General features: G+C 43.0%; 1 protein-coding gene across 3 annotated transcripts in view; it reads right to left on the bottom strand.

Annotated features, from left to right (window-relative positions):
• Ipo9 (importin 9) overlaps positions 1–20,600 on the bottom strand; it is a 43,656-nt gene extending 23,056 nt beyond the window's left edge. The window contains exons 1-11 of one of the 3 annotated variants that reach the window (XM_052737046.1): positions 20,396–20,510; positions 16,598–16,715; positions 10,076–10,137; positions 9,673–9,759; positions 8,738–8,939; positions 3,904–3,992; positions 2,545–2,631; positions 1,417–1,536; positions 1,226–1,326; positions 1,013–1,071; positions 310–461 (exon numbers count right to left, since the gene is read on the bottom strand). In XM_052737046.1, the coding sequence (XP_052593006.1) occupies positions 310–461; positions 1,013–1,071; positions 1,226–1,326; positions 1,417–1,536; positions 2,545–2,631; positions 3,904–3,992; positions 8,738–8,939; positions 9,673–9,759; positions 10,076–10,137; positions 16,598–16,652 (1,014 nt within the window). In that variant the 5' untranslated portion in view covers positions 16,653–16,715; positions 20,396–20,510. Of the gene's footprint in view, positions 1–309; positions 462–1,012; positions 1,072–1,225; positions 1,327–1,416; positions 1,537–2,544; positions 2,632–3,903; positions 3,993–8,737; positions 8,940–9,672; positions 9,760–10,075; positions 10,138–16,597; positions 16,716–20,395 lie in introns of those variants that run through there. The other 2 variants (XM_052737044.1, XM_052737047.1) reach the window with 2 other exon arrangements.
• Between the last annotated feature and the right edge of the window lie 1,391 nt (positions 20,601–21,991).

The following is a 21,991-nucleotide window of genomic DNA, read 5'->3' on the forward strand; positions in this document are numbered from 1 at the left end:
GCCTCGAACTCACAGAGATCCGCCTGGCTCTGCCTTCCAAGTGCTGGGATTAAAGGCATCTACCACCACCGCCCGGCTCAGAGATTTTCTAATGGAAAAAGTGTTCTGAAAGTCTGACACTGGAGTTCATAAACCTCTCAATACTCAGGGATTTGGTGATAAAACGATACCAAAACTTCTCTAGGATTTCACATAAAGTTAGTCTCTTAGTGTCTATTTTTTTAGAAATGACATGTCTACTTCACCAAGGTGTCACACTCTCCAAGTTTCCAATGCAAGTTAGTAATTTGTCTCCCAAGTACCATTTACCTGCTCCTCGGTGATCTGCATGTACAAGATAATGTAGTAAATAAGGTCCGGCAAAGCCTTTTTAACGGTGCTTTTGAATTTGCTGTTTTCTAGTAGGGCATGGACAAATTCAAAAATGCTAAAGACGAGGTTTTCAAAGCCGAGGACTTCTCCTATAGGGAATATATAAGAGTAGAAATTAATGTTATGAAAACAAAAAGAAAGCCTTCATTCTGGAAATAAACTACACTATCTTTGTAAATTAATAGAATATGTAAAGTACTTGCTAATTATTCCTGAAGGATTGGTACAGGAGGCTTTAGCTTCCTTCTTTAGAGTCAAAGAAAGGTACTTTGAGGATAGTAAATACTATTAGGAGTAAAAGAATCACAAATATTGAACATATTTTCCAGCATGTCTATTTTTGATCTGAAATATTTAAAGAGTGACATAGAAATGGAGAGTATCATCATCTGCGACTTCCAAGTTAAATGAGGCACAATACCCCAGATAGCTAGATTAGACATCTGTCACAACTCCAATGCCGTGCTTTTCAGTGGACTTTGACTGTCCCTAAGGATGAGATGGAAGATGATGAATTCTCAATGCCCACATAATACACTGAAAAGACACTTTTACTGCCTTTTTGTTTCCTGACTCGTCTTTGTTCAGACTCCTTTCCCTAAGAACCGGTATTTCTGTTAGGATCAGATAAACTACCTACCGTCAGAATCCACAGGATCTTCCACTTCCTCTGTGTAATTCACTTCCGTCCTCACATAAGTATGACACAGAGTAAAGGCAGAGAACCTGGAGTCTGCTGTCTATCTAGTCTACAAGGGAGCGCTACATACCCCAACATTAAGAACACATCTAACTACAGGACTGTGAGACCCAACTCTAGGCAGTGGGTCTTTTGGGTTCCAGGAAAGGATATAAAGCAGCACTTTCAGTCAGAGTGTTCCAAACGATGGGCAGGATCTGCTGCATGGAGGACACCATGTGCTTCGGGAAGTTTTTCACCAAGGCTGTCACTGCCTGAGAAGAGAAAAACAAAACCACTGGGTAACAAGAAGCAATCAATGATTTCCCTCTCAACTCCACATCTCACTCACAGTATATCTTTACCTTCAGAACCTCCATCTTAAAACCACTGTCAGATGTGGGGCCGTCTGGCATCTGGAGGGCCTGAACAAAGGCCTCTGTGAACTGCTGCACCACGGGAAAGATCAGGACTTTGGCTGCACCCTGACAACAGAAACCAAAGTCAATGCTCAACAAATCCCCAATCCAGAGCTTCAACACACACTAAAGTCTTAGTTTTGAAGCATCTAAAGCTCTTTCAGGCCAAGTCCTTTTTTTTTTTTTGGTTTTTCGAGACAGGGTTTCTCTGTGTAGCTTTACGCCTTTCCTGGAACTCACTTGGCAGCCCAGGCTGGCCTCGAACTCACAGAGATCCGCCGGCCTCTGCCTCCCGAGTGCTGGGATTAAAGGCATGCACCACCACCACCCGGCCAGGCCAAGTCCTAATCAAAGGGCACAGCTATAGTCACTGCAGGAATTTCTCAAGACTTCAGACCTCAGCTCCCACCTTCACCTCCTCACCATCATCCTCTTCAACCTATCCTACCTCAGCACTATCAGCAATGCGCCTGGATCCCAGAAACCAGCATTTCCAGCTATTGGTCTTTCACGCAAGAGAGCCATAAGATAGCAGAAAGGCACTGGGGGGGGGTGGTGCACGCCTTTAATCCCAGCACTCCAGAGGCAGAGGCAGGTGGACGGATCTCTGTGAGTTCGAGGCCAGCCTGGTCTACAGGACAGGCAGGACTGTTACACAGAGAAACCCTTCTCGGAAAACCACAAAGAAAAGAAAAAAGACAAAAAGAAGACGATAGTAGAAAGGGCACAGGAAGAGCTGAAGTATAGCTCAGTGGCAGAGTGCTTGCTTAGAGTGTGTGAGGGCCTAGGTTTAATTCCCAGCATGGAAAAAACAAACCAAAAAAACCAAAAACCAAAAACCAAAATGAAATAAGTAAGTAAATAAAAAGAAAAGGATATAGGGAAGGTATTTGAAGAAATATAACTAAAATTAAGACATATATGTTAAAAATTGAATGAAAACGTTAAATCTATCTATATAAGACTGGCTAGTCTGTTTTCTGGTAGTTATGAAGTGAGTCATTGGCAATGGAAAGTGTTAATAAAGACTTTGAAGTACCAATTTTGTTACTCACCAACCAAAGGCACACTTACCTTTTCCAGCTCCTCCATGTTACAGATCATATGGGCACAAGTAGTAAAAATCTCTACTGCTCGGGAACGAGTTCGAATCCCATACACCTGGGGAAAGGTCATGGCACAGTCATGAGACTGGAGTGTAGTGTGCATACATGTGACTAGAAGTAAGACTAGGACTAGTCCATCAACCCTACAGTTAAAATGAGTTCTCTAAAGAGATACAGATTCAGTCCACCTATGTAGAACACGGGTTTCTGTAATTAAGAGAGCATACTGCAATAGACTGTTAGAGCTTACTAGAATCAGCCTTATATCTATCTATCTATCTATCTATCTATCTATCTATCTATCTATCTATCTATCTATATATATATATAGATATATATATATGTATGTATGTATATATAGCCTTTTTTTTTTTGAGAAAGGTTCTCTCTGTAGTCCCCGCTGGCCTACAACTCACTGTGTAGTCCAGGCTAGAACTCAGCCTGCCTCTGCTCCCAAGTGCTGGGATTAAAGACACGCTCTACCATGCCAGGCTTGGCTAATGTATGTTTCCTCCTTTTTTTGGAGACAGGGTTGTTTCTCTGACCTCAGCATCCTGAGCATTGTTGGGCTTATGGCATGTGTAGCTGCTGCTGTTTCTTTATTTTGTGATGACAGAAGATAAACCAAGACCTTACAAAGACGAATCACATGCTCTATATGGAGCTGTATCCCCACTTCTCAGTGTACCTCTTTTAAAATGTGGAATAGCCGGGTGGTGGTGGCGCACGCCTTTAATCCCAGCACTCGGGAGGCAGAGGCAGGCAGATCTCTGAGTTTGAGGCCCACCTGGGCTACAGTGAGTTCCAGGAAAGGCGCAAAGCTACACAGAGAAACCCTGTCTCCAAAAAAAAACAAAAATAAAAAAATAAAATTAAAAAAAAAATAAATAAAATGTGGAATATTCATTGGGGGCAAGGGATCACGGAGGATGAATACCTATAAGTGTTCATATTATTATTGTGTACAGATCACTATTTATTTACATACTAACACATATATACCTAATACATTAAGACTCTATTCACACAATGAAGTAACAGACTGTTTCTAAATCCTCAGCTGAGTAGGCAAGATCAGGAGTGGCACTATGAACTCAAGGAGGATAGGGTGCTAGAAAACATGAGTACAGATACAGTTCGGTGACTTTATCAAAGGCTTTCCCTTCTAGTCATGAGTTCAAAGACTCTGGTCCACTCAATCTCTGATCTAGATCACTGTCAGTTCTAGTTTTTGGTACGGGCATCTGTGATAAATACCATGAGAGGTGGATGCTGACCAAAGGCAAACAGGTCTTTTTGCTGTAACCACTGGGCTGAGATTTCATACCTCAGCCATGGTGAATATCTTATACATCTCTGGGAGAATGACAGGAGCAACAAGTGGCATCTGTGTGTCTGTCACTTCTCGAGTAAACTCTGCAAAGACAGAAAGTAAAAAGTGCTTCATAAAGATGAAGTGTGAAAATTCCCAAGCCATCTAGGTGGAGTTCCCAGCCAGCACATAAGGATGGCTGCCACTCACTCCATGTCTGAGGACTCAATTACAAAAGAGATACCAATGTCCCCACCATTTCTTTCTCCTGGCTGACAGAAAATGACCTCACGGTACAGTAATTTCCTTAGTCAAGTAGAAACAAGCCCCTTCTGCATTCCAAGCAGGCTAACTGTGCAGCCAGCCTTGTGAAAAAGAAGTCGAACTTTTTTTACAGGAAGATTAGGAATAGCTTTCCTTTGGTGGATATCCTGGCACCATGACTGCGTAAATGAAGGATGTTAAAAGTTCAGTTCCACGGGGAGGACTGAGCGCAGCCCTCAGTCATAAAGGAGAAGCAAGGGCAGTGAAAGGCTCAGCGAGGAATGTTTTGGCCTTTTTGGTAAGTTTGCTGTTTCTGAGCTAAAAGTTAAGCACTGACATAGCCACCAATGGGAACATGGTAGGGATTCTAAAAGGGTATCTGGGCATGGGAAGAGGAAGCTTGGAAACAAATGAAGAACTTGTCTTTGACACAGAACTGATAATCTACTAGTAACACTGAAAGGACAGTAAAATGTGGCATAGATGTCAAGTCAGCTGAGATTCAAAGTACAGACAGATGGACAAGTGCTGCTCCTCACACCCCCCAGAGGGCAGGAACAGGACAGGCCAAGTAGTGTGCAGGATCCTCTTTTTCTAGTTTACTTTCTGATGCTGTGAGTAATCACTGACCCAAAACAACTTGGGCAGGAAACTGCTTATTTTGGCTTACAGGTTATAGTCTATTATCAAGGGTAGCCAAAGCAGGAACTGACGTAGAGGCCACAGAGGAGTGCTGCTTGCGGGCTTGCTTCCCTTGTTTGCTCAGCTACCTTTGTTAGACAGCCCAGGCCCACTTGCCTAGGGATGGCACCACCCACAGCGGGCTGGGCCCGCCTACATCAATTAGCAATTAAGAAAATGCCTAAAGACATTGGCCCATAAGCCAATCTCATGGACGAAATTCCTCAGTTGAGGGGTTCTCTTCCTAGTATGTTAAGTTGATACTAAAGCTAACTATGACAACACTAAATATCCAGAACGAAGAAAGCACAGTGAAAGAGGCAAGAGAAACACGGTCCCATGACAGGCAGGCCCACTGCAGTTAACACCAGATCATTCACCTGAAACTTTGGAAGCCAGCAGGGCTTGAGGGGATGTATTTCAAGTTCTGAAGGAGAACTACTGGCAATCCAGAACACTATAAAGCAAAGCTACTTGTCCTAACTGAAGGGAAGAGAAAAGCTTTCCATGATAAAAATAGACTAAAGGAATCCTTCACAATGAAGAGAAAAACAAATCCATGAATGAGCCACAGAAAATAAACCATGCTAGAAAAATACTAGGCAAGAAAGGAAGTGGGGGGGGGGGGATGATCACATGATCTTTCTCATATGTGGATGCTAGCTTTGAAATTTTAGATTTGTGTGCTTAATTTGGAGTATCTGTAGCGCTCAGAATAGAAGAGGTCTTAAGGAGTGAGGGGCCAGACGCCATCTGATATGAATGTAGAGGAATGCTGGGAATTAAAGGTGAGAGACGGGGGAGAGGAGAGAGCGAAGGCAGCCAACACTAAGGATATATGAAAACCCCTTATGGAAAGCCACTACTTTGTAAGCTAACTAAAAATATAATTGGCTGGGGGCTAGAAGGATAGCTCAGCAGTGAAGAGCACTTATTGCTTGCTGTGGAATAATCCTTCTGTACACTGTGTAAATATATGTTGCTATGAGTGGTTTAATAAACAAGCTGACTGGCCAATAGCTGAACAGGATAAAGTTAGGCGGGAAAGCCAAACTGAGACTAAGGGATGAGGAAGGGCAGAGTCAGAGGAGACGCCAACAAGCCACTGAGGAAGCAGGACATGTAGAAAATGAGGGAACAAGCCATGACCCATGTGGCCAAGCATAGATAAGAAATATGGGTTAATTTAAATAAATGTAAGAGTTAGCTAGTAACAAGCCTGAGCTATTGGCTGAGCATTTATAATTCATATTAAGCCTCTGAGTGATTATTTGAGAGCAGTTACAGGACAAGAAACTCCATCTACAATTGTTCTTGAAGAGGACCTGGATTCAGCTCCCATTTTAGGTCTGCTCATAGGAGGGAATTCATGCCTGCTGGTCCTGTAATTCTGGTCAAACGACCATGGTTTGGGAGGTCCTAGGTCTTGGAGGAAACTTACTACTTTTGTTAAGTAGCATGTTCTCAAACTTCCTTCTAAAATATTTATGCTTAAACTCATGGATTAGTGTTGCCCACAATCTCGGCTAGTGTTTCTCTATGCAGGTCAGCAGAAACTTATAACTGGTCAAAGTGCTGAGAATAAGTGACTATTTATTGAGTGCTTAGCCCTAAAGGGACATTTCTATAAGCCCTCCACCCCACCCCAAGGCTCAGGGAAAATCACAGAAGATGGCTCAGAAGGAATGTAAGAACTGTAGGATGGAGAGGAATGCTATGAAAGCTGTCTTTTGGATATAACATGGTCAATGTACTCATAAACTCACAGCAGCTATTGTTACCTGCACAAGATCACGCCAATGTCAGTTAATATTCCAACAGCAAGAATGACTAGACTTAGTGGTTAACATGAAAAGGTGGGTGGTATAAGGGGGAATAGGGACATGTTGGGGATAACAAGGGGAGTGGAGTGGGGAGTCAAGGGTAGATATGACTAAGATACATTTTTTTTTACATGTTTGAAACTGTCAAAAAATGCATAGAAGATATTCCATTTAAAAAATAAAAGCCCAGGCGGTGGTGGCAGGGAGATCTCTGAGTTTAAGGCCAGCCTGGTCTATACAGTGAGTTTCAGGACAGTCAGGACTACAGAGAAACCCTTTCTCCAAAAAACAAACAAATAAACAACAGAGAGAGAGAGAGAGAGAACATTTCATATAAACTGTATAAATTGGCAGGTTTCAGAAAAACAGATAAGCTATAGGTGTGATTTCCATAAACCTATAGGAACATAGGGTAAAGATGATTTCTAAAAGATCAGCACAAGCTGGCTGGTGCACACCTTTAATCACAGCATTTTGGAGGCAGAGGCAGAGGCAGAGGCAAGCAGATCTCTGTGAGTTTGAGGCCAGCCAGGTCTATGAAGTGAATTCTAGGACAGCCAGGGCTGTTCACAGAGAAACCTTGTCTCGAAAAACAAAACAAAATGTTGGGAGGCCCTGCTGGTCAGAGGTTACAGTCTACCATGGCCTGGCAGCTCTCTCCTGAGTTTGGAAACAAGGAGGACACCCCTGCCCCCGTCCCCCACTGCTGGGTATAACGTCCCCCACTGCTGGGTATAAAGGTATGTACAGCCATGCTCAGTTGAACCCTGGCTACTCTCAACTTTTCCTTGGTTCAACTTAGCAGTGGAGTACAAAGTCCTTGAGTTTTAATTACTGTACACATCATCTCATGTGTTTATATATATTATCATTTAAAGATGGAACTCTCAATTGAGACATTTTTCAAGATTTATAGAACCAGCTATATAGAAAAGAATACTTAAGAATTATGGTAGCACTAAAACTACACAGAGAGCCGGGCGGTGGTGGCGCACGCCTTTAATCCCAGCACTCGGGAGGCAGAGCCAGGCGGATCTCTGTGAGTTCGAGGCCAGCCTGGGCTACCAAGTGAGTTCCAGGAAAGGCGCAAAACTACACAGAGAAACCCTGTCTCGAAAAAACAAAAAACAAAACAAAACAAAAAAACTACACAGAGAAACCCTGTCTCGAAAAATAAACACAAACACAAACAAATGAACAAAAAATTATGGTAAGCCTAATGACTAAAGTCTACTCAGAGTCTACTACATTGTCAGTTAGTTATTATGCTCAATGCTTTACATAGATTAGCACATGTCAGCTGCCAAAACTTCCTTTGAGGTTAGCATCTGTAGTGGTTTGAATGAGAATGGCCCCCACAGGCTCATATATTTGGATGCTTAGTCACCAGGAAGTGGAATTGTTTGAGAAGAATTAGGTGTGGCCTTGTTGGAGAAAGTATGCCACTGGGGTGGGTTTTAAGGTTCCAAAAGCCTATGTCAGGTCCAATGCATGTCTCTCTGCTGCCAGATCACAATGAAAAATTCTCAGTTACTGCTCTAGCACCATGCTCCCCACCAAGATAATCATGGACTAACCTCTAAAACTATAATGTAAGCAAGCCCCAATTTTGTAAGAGTTGTGTTGGTCATGGTATCTCTTCAGAGCAGTAGAACAGTAACTAAGATAGCATCTTAGAAACTAAGGCTCAAAGAGGCTAAGTGAAGTGTCAAGGTGCAGTCAGAATATAAACCCAAATCTAAGTATTGATTTGTCATGGCACTCCTGTATCTTTGTATGTGTGATATTCTGGCTGGAACTCGGTGCCTTGTGCATGCTTTGTCACTGAACCATACCCTCAACCTTCGATATTCCTAAGTAAAGATTTGGAAGTATAACTGTACTAACTCAATTCCCTGGGAAGAATCAGTGGAACTTCTGGTGGCTATGGAGATAAAAACTAGAAGAGCAATATTTATAAAAACCTAGAAGAGAGGAGCAACATGTAATAGATCTTTGGTCTGGGTCACATTATTACGTAGTTCTTAATTGTTCCTCTCACAGAAGGTCGAATACCAACACCAGGGAAATGCTTCTGGTACCTGTCAACACACGCATGGCTCCATGGACGGCATTTAAGTCTCCGCTCACCAACATCTCCATGAGCAGACTGAAGAGTTGGGGCCAGGCTTCAGGCCAATCCCAATGGGCAATGGCTGACACAGCATAGGCCACACTGGAGCGCACTTTGCTTATTGATTCTCTCAACCCATTGGGTAATAGCTCCCGGATAACAATTTTTGCCTATAAAGGAGAAAAGGCCACTTGTCATTAATCAGGTGGTAAGCTGTAGGCAGAGCCCCATCTGCTTTGGGACTATGTTAGTTGCTCAGTTACAGTAACCACATCTCTTACTTACTTCTAATTGTTTTGTTTTTTTAGGACAGGGTTTCTCTATGTAGCCCTGGCTGTCCTAGAACTCACTCTGTAGACCAGGCTGGCCTTGAGTAGATCCGCCTGCCTCGGCTTCCCAAGTGCTGGGACTGGAGGCATGTGTTACAATGCCTGGCCCAATAACCCCATTTTAAGAGTTCACCAGCCACAGTGATGCTCATATTGGACATCGCACATAATCGTAGAAGGTTCCAACCCACAGTACTAGACCTTGTGTCTCATCTTTTCTTGGGTACTTAGTACAATTGCTAAGCAACCACCCTAAGTAGAAGTATTATTTCATTTAATTATCAAGCCCTTTGAAATTGGTAAATTTTAATTCTAATTTAGGAAACTTAGGAAATTGAGTATTCATAGCTAAATGTTTCAAATGCTCACATGGTTTGCAAAAGGGCAGAACTGGAATTTGAACACAGTCCATTATGACACTCTTATTAGTAGCACAGTACTCATAATACCACCCACCAATCTATTTTCTTCCTCCTCTTATTTTCTGTTATCAAAAAATGTTACACTAATGCTGAATGTATTAAGACTACCTCTCACATCTTTGCAGGGAGACTAGCCACGGAACGGCCTTTACCCTTTCTGTAGTTTCAGGAGGTCTGAATTTCTCCGATTGGGAACACCAGTGAGTTTCCACATACTGCTTCAAGATGACTGATGCCAGCTGTGAAGAGAGCAGGCCGTCACGTGCAACAGAAACAGGACTTCTTTCCTTTCTTACTAGGCTGGTATTGAACTCACAAAGATCTTCCTGCCTCGGCCTCCCGAGTGTGCCGCCGCCGCCGCCGCTGCCACCACCACCACCCGGGCAAGGACTTATTTTCACACATAAAAATCGTACACTTGGTTTGATCAATTTGAATCATAACTAAATCTGGTACAAAATTCTGTTTTACACATTGCCCTTATTCTTTCTCTTTCCCCTAAGACAGTTTCCTTACTAAGTAAAGGGAATTTTCCTTGGGTCAGTCTGGACTCACCTGACGGATGGCCAGTGCCCCCTGAGGATCTACAGTCAGCTCTGCGAGGTGAACACCAAATTCTGAAACAGGAAATTTTACTGTGAGTCTAAGGATATTCATGAAAGTCATAGCAATTCACCTTGACGCCACAAGGGAAGATTTCAGAAAGAAACTTGAACCACTGCTTCTACAGTGCAGCGATTTCAGAAAATTTATGACATTAGATTTGAGAGAACCTGGCTCAACAGGCTTAACCCTAAAAAACAAAACAAATTAAGGGCTGCAAAAACAGTTTTCAACGTGCAATATAAACTTTAGAAAAAGATAGGATTTTGCCATGTAGCTTAGTCTTGAACAAGATCCTCCTGCCCCAGCTCTCCAAGCACTGGGTCACAGGTGTGAGTCACATGCTTGATTAACAAGTCTTGGACTGCATATTGGGAGTATGTTATAAACTCTCACTACCAAATAAAAATAGATCTGTTCACATTCACAAAGTAGTCAATGCTGTATCAAGAATGTAAAATCAAAGGTACACCATAATTTTATACCTCATAATCTAGGATTGTGCAAGCCAATATAGTTGCCACTAGTCACAAAGACTGAGATGGTTGTAAATGTAAACACCCTACATTTCAAACTTAGCATGAAAAGTAAGTATCTCAATAATGTTTTTCTTTGCAACAGACTCTCACTATATAACCCTGGCTGGCCTCAAACTCATATAGATCCCCCAGCCTGACTTTTGAGTGCTAAGACTAAAGGCATGAACAACCCTACCATCCTCAAAACACCAAACCAAAACCTGATTATATGTGGAAATACACCAGGTTAAATGAGTCCAGTATTTAACTCATTAGCTAATTAACAAGGTCTCACCATGTAGCTGTGACTAGCCTAGAACTTATTATGTACATTAGGCTGACCTCTGCCTCTAGAGTGCTGGGATTAAAGGTGTGTGTCAGTACAACCAGCCAGTATTAAAATTATTATTTTAAAGTTTTATTTCTATGTGTATTCATGAATCAATGTATGCCACATGTATGCACCTTGAGTCTTCCAACATGGGTGCTGGGAACTAAACTTAGGTTTGGTTCTGGAAGAGCATTAAGAGCAGCTCTTAATCACTGAGCTCGCTCTCTCTAGCTTTACATATTAAAATTATTGTTTTTAAACCTCTTTAATATGGCTAGTCGGAAATTTAAAATTTTATGTGACCCAAACCGCCCCCCCCCCCCCCACACCTCACCTCTCACCCCCTGACAAACAAACAAAACAACCTAGCAAGGGCTCTGGATTTAGTCAAGTTTAAGCTCAAGCCTTGAAGCTACCACACTGTCCTTAGGTAAGTTATTTATCCTTTAAACCCTTTTCCAAATCCACAAAGAAAGACTAATGGTATCACTATAACAACTCTATAAAGACTGAGTGATTGAACACATGTGCTTAGCATGGACCTGTCACAGAGTAAGAAGTATGATGAAAATTATTTCCCTATTTATTATTTTTATTGCCCATCATTTTGTAAGTTTAAAGGAACTCACCATGTGTTTTCTAGTAATTCTAGGGTTTTATTTTCTTACATTTAGGCTGTTAACTCATTGGAGCTTGTTTTTCTATATGGTGCAAATGCAGATCTAATTTCAAATGGTTATGCACTTGTCCCAGACCCATTTAAAAAGTTCCATCTGCCGGGCGGTGGTGGTGCACGCCTTTAATCCCAGCACTCGGGAGGCAGAGCCAGGCGGATCTCTGTGAGTTCGAGGCCAGCCTGGGCTACCAAGTGAGTTCCAGGAAAAGGCGCAAAGCTACACAGAGAAACCCTGTCTCGAAAAACCAAAAAAAAAAAAAAAAAAGTTCCATCTATTCAGATGTGGTGGTGCACACTTTTAATCCCAGCATGCGGGAGGCAGAGGCAGAGGCAGAGGCAGACAGATCTCTCAGCCTGGTATATAGAGCGAGACCCAGGAGAGCCAGGGCTACACAGAGAAATCCTGTCTCAAAAAAACAAAAACAAAAACAAAAAACAAAGCAAAACAAAACAAAAAAACAAAAACAAAAACAAAACCAACCCAAAAGGGAAAAATTTCCATCTCTATTTCCTCTCCTTTTCATACCCTGCCTTTAGTGAGACAGGGTCTTACTGCAACCCAGGCTGGCCTCGAATTGGCAACAATTCTACTGCCTTGGCCTCCTAAGAGATGGGATTACAAAGGTTAGCTACCACGTCCAGATGGTTTGTTTCTTTTTCTTTTGGACAGTATCTCACTATGTCCTCCATGATGGCCCTGAATTCAAAATTCTCTTGCCTTCGTCTTCTTACAGCTACAATTACAAGTGTGCACCGCCCAGCCAGCACTGTTTCTGCACTTTGACTCTGACCTATCACGTAAGGCAGGTACAAAATTTTCTACTCATGTTGGTATACAAAAATTGTTTCCAGATTTTGGAGTATTATCAAATTTTCAGAGCAGGGATGCTCTTGTTTTACTCAATTTCTATGGGCACTTGTGTACGTTTTTTAGGCTTTATATTCTATAACTGCCTTTCTATTTACATGCCTCTGTCACAGTGCTAATTATAGAAACTTTATATATACTGTTTAAATGTCCGTGGGACTTGTCCCTTCTGGTAGTTTTGCTTTTCAATGTTTTTATAGTTACTCTTCAATCTCTATTTTTCTATATGCCCTTAGAATCAACTTGTCTAGTTCATCTAATAATGTCCTATTGTCTGAGATAATAATAGGGTGTCTTTCCAATTTGTCCACATTTAATGCAGGGCTGGGGAGACAGCTCAGTAGTTAAGAGCACTTGTTGTTCTTCCAGAGGACCCAGGTTTGATTCCCAGCACCCACATGGTGGCTCACAACTGTGTGTAACTCTAGTCTTAGGGGATCCAATGCCCTTTTCTGGCTTCTGAGGGCACTGTAAGCAAATAGTGCATAGACATACATGCAGGCAAAACATCCACACACAGAAAATAATACAATAAAAAAAACTGCCCACTAGAGGGAAAAAAACCCCACAATATCAACTACAGAAACAATGACTCTCCCACATTAAAAAGAAGTATCCTGTAACAGATTCTTATAGATCCTGTTTGTTTTATTCCAAATTATTGAATCTTTTTTGATTGAAATTATAAGTGGTTTTAAAAGTTTCAAAACAGTTAGAGCCTTTGTGTATAAGAAAGCAAGCTGTTGATTTTTACGTTTTGTCCTACAATTTTACCAGATCCTCAAAGCTCATTCTTTTTAATGTTTTTATTTTAAATTAATTTATTTCTTGCAACAGGAGGGATGAGAGCTGGGACTTTTTGCCAGGTAAGTGTTCTGCTGCTGAGTCCTACCTAGCCCCTCTCTAAGCTACAGTTTTTGATACTTTTCTATTGCATCCATCATGTCACTCAGGAAAGAATGAGACTATCTGTAAACCAGGATAAAATAGTTTTGTTTTGTTTTTTTTTAAAAAAAACAACATTTATTAAATGCTAAACCACAAACACTTAAAACCTTCAGAATCACCTCTATGGATACTGAAATTCACTCTGATTCCTAAGATTGTTTCGGCTAGTTCAGATTCTGAGTAAATATAAAAAGCCCATTTATTACAATCAAAGATACAGATGTCTAAAACCCAATGTTACATGACTCAACTTTTAGAATGGACTTTAAAACACAGAGGAGTCATTTATAATTTTAAAAGACCTTTGTTTTGCTTTGTTTCTTTGATAGGGTCTCACTATTTCTCACTCTGTAGACCAGGCTGGCCTCCAAATCAGAGATCCACCTGCCTCTGCCTCCTGAGTGCTGGGATTGAAGGTGTGTGTCACCATGCCCAGCTGTCTTATGAAAACCTCTTAAATATCAATGTCTAGATTTAAAAAGTATATCAAATCTATAGTTAAATCTATTTCATCTTTTTCACATAAAAGAATGTGTATGGTGTTTTGCCTGCATTTATGTCTGTGCATCACATGTGTGTAGAGCCCAAGGAAGCCAGAAGGTGGATCCCTTGGGCTCAAGTTACACACAGCTCAGGCATCACGTGGGTGATGAGAATTAAACCCTGGTTCTCTGGAAGTATAGCCAGTATTATTAACCACTGAACCATCTCTCCAGAATTAGTTTTAAAAGGACAGAGAGCCCAGCAAGACAGCTGAGCAGGCTAAGGCACTAGCCATCAAGTCCAGTGACCTGAATTTGATCCCTGGAACCCACATGATGGAAGGAGAGAACCAACCCCAACAAGTTGTCTTCTGATCTCCACATACATGCCATGGCACAAACCCCATCTCCATAAATAAATACATGCAATAAAAAAGGGTAAGGAATACTACTAGTAAAGGCACCCACACTTGCAATTCAGATACTTAGTGTGATAATGGACATTAACCTCATATTTCAAGTCTATCTTGTCTTGGTCTCCCTGGACACAGTGAATCAGTTCTAGTGTGCCTCATGTGACTTCCTTCAGAATGACCTACAAATATATTCATAAACTGCCTGGAACACACAGAACTTTCTTTTAAGGCACTATTTAAATAACACTTATGTGGGTTTTAAAAGTTCCCAGCAAGAGCTTAATTTTTGGACATTCCTATACGGACAAACTAAAACGAGGCAAAAATAAGCAAAATATACAATTATACAGCATGAAAAAGATACTGAGGAATAAGACTTTTTGAGGTTTTGAAATTTGAGTTGAAACTATAAAGCTTAAATAGATTTGAATGATTATCCTTCCAATGAGAACACTGATGCTCACAGTTCTAGGGTGATGGAGCATAGAGAAGGGAAAAGAAACCACATATTTCAGTCCACACAAGCACCCACAGAAGAGCACTGGAGCACTCAGGAGAACTGCACGCGGGTCCTATGTCATCAACCAGAACTTCAAGTCTACTTGTCAGAGAACAGCTTCCATGAAAGGTTTTTTGGTTCTTTTTGGTGTCTGTGCCTGGAGGAGGTAGCACTCTAGTGATGATCACAGAGCTGGGAGCTTCTCTCTGCCCCAGTCCTGAGGTAACTGTATTTGGTAACCTATCAAAGACACACCTCACACTCCATTCAATGGCTAGACTAGAGGATGATGAGACTAGACTAGCCTAGATTAAGATCTACATGGGGGACTGAAGTGTAAGTCCACCAGGAGTCCCCACCTACAAATACTTTAAGATGAATTTGCTATAAACGTCTATTTCCTTCACCTAAGAGGGAAGGTTGAAAGTTCAGCTAATATGAAGGCCTGTTTAAAAGGGGAAAGACAAGCTCAAGACTAACCTGGTTTACTAAGACAAGATTGAAAATAGAATGACTAGGATATATTCTCTCCTCTACAAGTTCCCAGAGTTTCAAAACTATTAACCTTCAAATTTTAAAGACAAAAACTAATTTGCATTAGGCTATAGTGGGATATGAGAAAGGAAATTTCTGCCTAAATTGTATAGCCCTGCGTCATACTAAAAACTCTAATTTCCATGGAAGTCGATGAAGAATACACCATTGGCAATGGTGGTGTGGTACTGATAATCAAGTCTGCTATAAAGCTAATGCAAAGAAAAAAAGACAACTGTTTTTTGAAGTATCTCCACAAGGCAACACTTTATTCTTGCGAGTGTAACTAAGAACAAACAGCTGTTGAAGTCCACAGCCTGGGCTTACATATATCAACACAGTTGCTTTACACTGCTGATTTCTGTCACGGGGCAGAAAACCCCATCGAACGTGAATTTGAACACTTTTACTGACAGAATCTATACAATACCATTTAAAAAAATCCAACTAAATATAGCTGTTAAAAAACAACACTTCTATTTATGTGTGGACACAAGTCCTTTGGAGATTCCCTGTTTTATGGATGTGTGCTAAATAACTTACTTGGGGATAACGAAAGCAGAGAAAATACAAGAGACACACACACTGGACTTGGAAGGGACTAATTCAGATTAAAGTAAGATTCAATCTAAGACACTGAACCAAAGAAGACCGCTCCTACGAGGGATATAGGAAGTCAGCTTCCCAGAGCCATTTTGTCAGGAAACCCAATTCCCTGAGCTCCCCTTTCCAAGGTTAAATAGGGACAGCCTTATTTGGTCAATCTAGATTTTTTTTCCACCTGACTTTCCTGGGTGCCTCCACTCCAAACTGACATGCCCTGACCTTTCTAAGAAAGTCTCTGTCTTCTCTCACCTTTTGGTCTCATGTCCCACACTAAATTCACCTGCTAGTCTTTCGGTGTTTGTTCGCCTTCTCTGACCCCATCTGGCAACAAATACCCGTGTAAACTTTGGCTTAGACGGGAAAATGCAGAAGAGGGCAGGGAGGATAAGGGATAGGTGAAGAAATGCATTGTTGCTATTCTTAAGGGTCTACCAGAGAAATGTAAGATTTGCCAGTGCTTTGACAGCCAACGTTAAGGGACTGAACAGACTATCTGTAGTTAAGAGTTTTAGGCAGCACTCTGGAGAAGCCCCCTATCTGTCACAGGGTGGGAAAGCACCACAAAACCATAGCTTAAAGGGAAAAGAAAACTCTACCACTGGCCTTTTTCCGAGCGTGGCCGCCTTCCGCTCGGTTCAGTGCCCGCCACATGCCCAGGAGCGCTTCTGGATCCTTGCGGGGCGCCCTCCGCAGGTGGACAGTGCTTATGCTACACTGTAAGAAAGCCAGAAAAGTGCCCATGAGAACCAGAAAGCATTGCCAGCCAGCAGGATCACCTCTCTAGGCCTCTAAGATGGGAAAACCATCATATACAACTGAGCAGCATCTGAATGCCAGGAAAACTGAGGGAGAGAATTATCCATACCCTCTGGTCAACACAACAGTGGGAGATGGAAAGAAACTATGTATTCTCTTGGGAGGAGGCAGAGAAGACTGGGCTGGGAATGTAGCTCAGTGGTAGAAGGCTTGCCTAGCCAGCATGCACTGGCCCTAAGCACAGAAAAAAGACAAAATACCAAGCCAAGGGCAAATGTTGGGGGGGGGCATATATTCATTTCTCATAGATAAAAATAAATAACAAGAGAAAAAAAGAGACTAGGTCTAAACCTAGTTATTTTACAAAAAATCTCAGCTATGCAGGCTAAAGACAGGATGCTCTTCTTAAAGAAAAGTGGGAAAGTAAAAGAAAAAGGAAGAATTCCATCTTGAGATATAAGAAGTAAAGCATTAATATGCCAGAAACAAAGAGGTGACATTCTAAAAGTGGTCTTACCATAAACTGAATTAAAAAAAAAGAAGTTGACAGAACATTAAGATTCTGAAGGAAGAGGCCTTTGGTAATCTACTTCCCTTGTCTAATGCTCATTGTACTGAATGCTTGATATGTCCCTATGTACTAATGAGACAGAATTGTAAGAATACGCTAATAAATAAAAAACCTTTTTCCTTTTACCCTATGTGGGTAGAGCTAAGATTTGATAAATCATGCTGAAGAAAACCCAAAGGGGACAGTTATCTGCTGAGTACCAGGGAGTTCCAGACTTCCGACAGTGCCCGATGAAGTGGTAAACTGTCTCCTCCTCTGTGTGCGGCAATGAGGCTTTAACTAGGTAAAGTTTTCAGGGTTCCCCTAGATCCATGCAATTAGGGAAAAGGGCAAATGCAGGAGTTCAAGAAAATCTTTCTAGGACATCAGGCTAATAAAAAAGGAATCAAGAGGATCTCTGACATACACATAGTTTTTTATCTTCTAAGAGTATGTGGTCATTCTGGATAATGTGGTAATTGATTGTGTTATTTCTCAGAAAATACAAGCTGGAAGACAAAAAGAATAATCTGGATGTAACTTTTGCCTTAGAAACCCCATTTCTTTTGTTTTTGCTTTCGAGGCAGGGTTTCTCTGTGTAACAGCCCTGGCTGTCCTGGAACTCTCTCTGTAGACCAGGCTGGCCTCGAACTCACAGGGACCCACCTGCCTCTGCTTCCCGAGTGCTGGGACTAAAGTTGTGCACCACCACCGCCCGGCAGAAACCCCATTTCTTAAGAGAAGTGCTTGTTTGAATCCCATCTATAGGTCCGAGGCTGCAGATAAGTAGCAGAATACTTGCCTAGCACACACAAGGCTCTAAGTTTTACCCCTAACACTGGAGGGGAAAATCCTATTTATGATAAAATTTGGCATTCCCTTTAAGAGGCAGCCATTGATCTGTGCCTTTCCACCAGTTAGAGATCCTTATATTTAATGTTCAAGAGTAGAGCTCATCAGCTGGCAGCCAAGGAAGACACATACCACTTGTGAAGTCCTCCTGGGGGACCAGGTGCTAGCATTTAATGTAAAGAGGGCCATGGCTGGAGAAGAAGCTGTCAGCTACCTTTAGAAAGTATCCCAGAGTCAGCCAGAGTCAGAGGCTGGAGAATCTGGACTCAATGGGAAGATTACTATTAAAGACCACTCACAGAAAAGACACTTAAGGAATGAACCACCATCCTCTTAACTAAAAATAGGCACAGGAGGGGACAAGACTATTTTAAAGCCACTGAAGAGTCCAACGGAGCATATTCAACTCCAGGCTTGATCCAACTCTGTAACCACATTCGACTGGAGTCATATGCCTTCCTCCCAGGCCACCGCTCCTGCTACTGTATCAAAGCTTTCCCCTGCCTCTGGCATCATGCCCCACAGCACATTATCAGTAGGCTATGGGGAAAGGGGGGAGAGTTGAGGCAGAGTTCGTTCATCTATTTCGTCACCAGTTGCACTAGATCAAGATTCTGTACTTTTGATCTCAAGATTCCACAGGGTGACAAAGGTAGGGGACAAGAACTTCAAAAACAACCTCAAGAAGTTTATTACTGATTTTGCCCAGATAAGGCCACAGCATCTGGTTAGAGATGAAGAAGTCAGAGCCAGAACAGTGCTACTGCACAGTTTATAAGCCCGCCTTTCATAGCAAGGTGCCATACACACACTTGGGGGCAGCTCCCACACTGGGTATCATTCATGGAAGGTTTAACTTAAGGGTCATCAGTGTGCATCAGATCAGCAGCTAAACGCAAATGGCAGTTTAACTTTAGTAAGGTTTCTGTCTATCAGCTTTCTTTATACTCAAGGGAGGCAGGGACATCAAATGTAAAGTCAAGGAATCTTACCCAGGAAGTTAGAGACTCCTTCAGGTCAAGTTATGCATTGCTTTCCAGCAGTTTCTCCCACCCACGGTTCCTTCTCTTAAAGAGAGTTTGGTATGTTATAAAACGACAACTGGCCTTTCCAAATAGTCTTCAATCTATTAGATCTCCCAATAGTCCCAAAAGAAGGAAACTTTCCTTCAATAGTTGTTCATATTCCAAGAGAATATAAAACTGAATTTGAGGGAGATCCTCCCCCCACCCCCGCATCTATTTCTTCTCAATAAAAATAAGTCCTGTAGGAGCATTAACTCAAGGCTTTAAGGGTGGTTGGTCAAATATGGGAATAATCTCCCATATTTCTGAAGAGGCCTAAGTTTAAGGAGCAGTGAAAATACTCTCTTGAGCTTGGGGATCCCGGGGATCTGGAGTCCCACTGAAATTCTGATAAGATATATTTGTTACATAAAGACCTTTTTCTGTTCTTTGTAAAATGGTCCTGATGAAAGTCCACTATGCAGGAAACTAAAAGAAAACGTCAAGCTAACAGTTTCTCCTCTATCACTTTAAAGAACATAATGGGAGGATGAGAACAAAGAATCTAAAACAAAGGAAGATCGGTTCCTGTACACAGAAACGCACCGTCCTTAATAATTGCCAATGAGTCTTTAAAAAACAAAAAGAAAAAAAAAAACAAACCGAGAAGCATGGTCGGGAAAGTGAAGTAGTGTATGCATCTAATTGAGTTAATTTCTAGGAAAACGTGAGGTGTCTGCACACCCAGCCAGATTTAAAACTCTGATGCAGAAACTTGCCTTCTCAAGGGCCTTACCTCTCACACTCCTCTAGCTAGCTCGCTCTCTCTCTTCCCCGATCCCTCTACAAGCGAGCTGCTGAAGAAAACTGCAAAGGACCTTGTCGTGAGCTCGGCTAGCATCCCGACCGCGCGACACCGACAGCACCACGTCGAAGCCCGTTCCTGTCCTCTGCAGAACCCAGGCACTGCCGAGCTTTCCAAGTCTTCACCCACCCCATGCCCGCTAAGGCTCCACCTCCCCCGACCCTCTCCTTTCAGACGCGCCTCCCTTCTTCTTCTTCTTCTTCTAGGACTTTGAGAGCCCCCCGCGGCACCCCCGCCCCCGCGTCTCCGAACCCACCCCCTCGAGCCCACCTCTCCCCTGGCTCAGGGCCCCCAGATCCCTGCGGGCAGCGGAGTGGGCGGCCGGCCCTGGTCCGAGCCATCCTCGTGACGGTCCCGCCTCACTCACCCTCTGTCACCTCCAGCACCTTAATCTGTTCCTCTGCAGCCGCCCGCACCTCCTGCACGGGGGACAGGATCCCGGTGAGGGTATCCACCAACGCCTCCTTCAAGCCCTGGGCCACTGGACCCGGCAGCCCCGAAGCAGTACCAGCTGCCGCCGCTGCCGCCATCTTTCCTCCCCTCAGCCCGCCAGCCCCGCGGCCGGGACCCGCCACCGAATGACGGCTCCCGCGGACGGCCAATCCGCGAAGCCGCGCCTGCGCATCTAAGTACGCGGGAGGGAGGGAGGGAGCGGGCGGGCGGGGGGCGGGGAGAGAGTGCAGCCTCCGGAGACAGCGCCTTCTGCCGCCGGAACCGAACCGCGCTCCTGCCGGCCAGGAACGCTGTTGGATGTGTGTGCACACACGGAATCCCATAACGGTTTGGAGTCCCGAAAGCCACACGCGCTGTTTAGAAAGCGCGCTTGGAATAAAGGCCGTGATCCGTGATTCTAGGCTCACATTCAAGACGTGTTAGGAAGAGGTAGGGTGGCAATGGATAGAGAGGGCTTTAAGGAAATAGCTTTAGAGACCCAAAGGTGCCTGGGGGGCATGGGGAGAAACTGAAGTGAATGTGGCAGTGGGGAGTAGTCCCTTTAGGAAAGTCCAGTTCCCTAGTTTTTTCAGCTTACATGAGCCCAATCTCAAATGAAGAAGTGGTTGTCCAGGGGAGAGTACCTACACGTGAAGGAGCATTTCTCCAGATTTATTTTTTTTAATATTCTTATTTATCCATTTGTTGTTAATTTGTTTTGAGACAGGGTCACTTGTGGCCCAGACTGGCCTCAAACTTTCTATGTAGCTGGTACTGGCCTTGAACTCCTTGATCTCAGTCTTACTGCTTCTACCTTCCCCCAGCGCTATTACAAGTATGTGCCATCACCCAGTGGCTCCAGACCGATTCCTTGTGTGTGAGTGTGCCATGCTCGAATACACGGGCATATGCCATGGGGCACCTGTAGAGGTCAGAGGGACAATTTAATGTGGAGTCTGTCACCAGCCACCTTTATGTATGCGTAGACTCAGGTTTCAGGTGTTGTGGCAAGTACTTTACCTCTGAGCCATCTAGCTAGCCCAGCCTGATCCCCAAGACCCACGGGGATTATGACTCGGGGGAAGGGGAATAAGAGTAGTTTCATATGGCTAACAAGGACTAATCACAGGAAATGACACCATTTCACTAGAGCAAGTGGAGGGGATTAGAGCAAGGGGTTAAAAATACAGGACAGAGCGGCAAGCACCTAGTGGCAAAAGAGATGGAATGGGGTATGCCCTTCTAGCACAGAGCGGGTATTTCTGGGAAAGCGAGTGCCTTTTGACTCTGCAATTCCAGGGCAGAGAATAGGTTTTTGTTCTGTCTTAACAGTGGCCAGAGAACCGCAACTCCATTAGAACAGCTGTCCTTTTAGGTAAGTTCACTTTCGATTCCAAAAGAAAAATTAGGTAGTGTCTAGAACAGTGGTTCTCAACATTTCTAATGCTGTGATCCTTTATTAGTTCCTCATGTTATGGTGACCCCAACCATAAAACTATTTTTGTTGCTACTTCATAACTGTCCTTAATAT

This window comes from Peromyscus californicus, unplaced genomic scaffold (assembly GCF_007827085.1).
Source record: "Peromyscus californicus insignis strain IS unplaced genomic scaffold, ASM782708v3 Scaffold_14__1_contigs__length_90479793_seg_2, whole genome shotgun sequence".
NCBI classification, from domain to species: domain Eukaryota; kingdom Metazoa; phylum Chordata; class Mammalia; order Rodentia; family Cricetidae; genus Peromyscus; species Peromyscus californicus.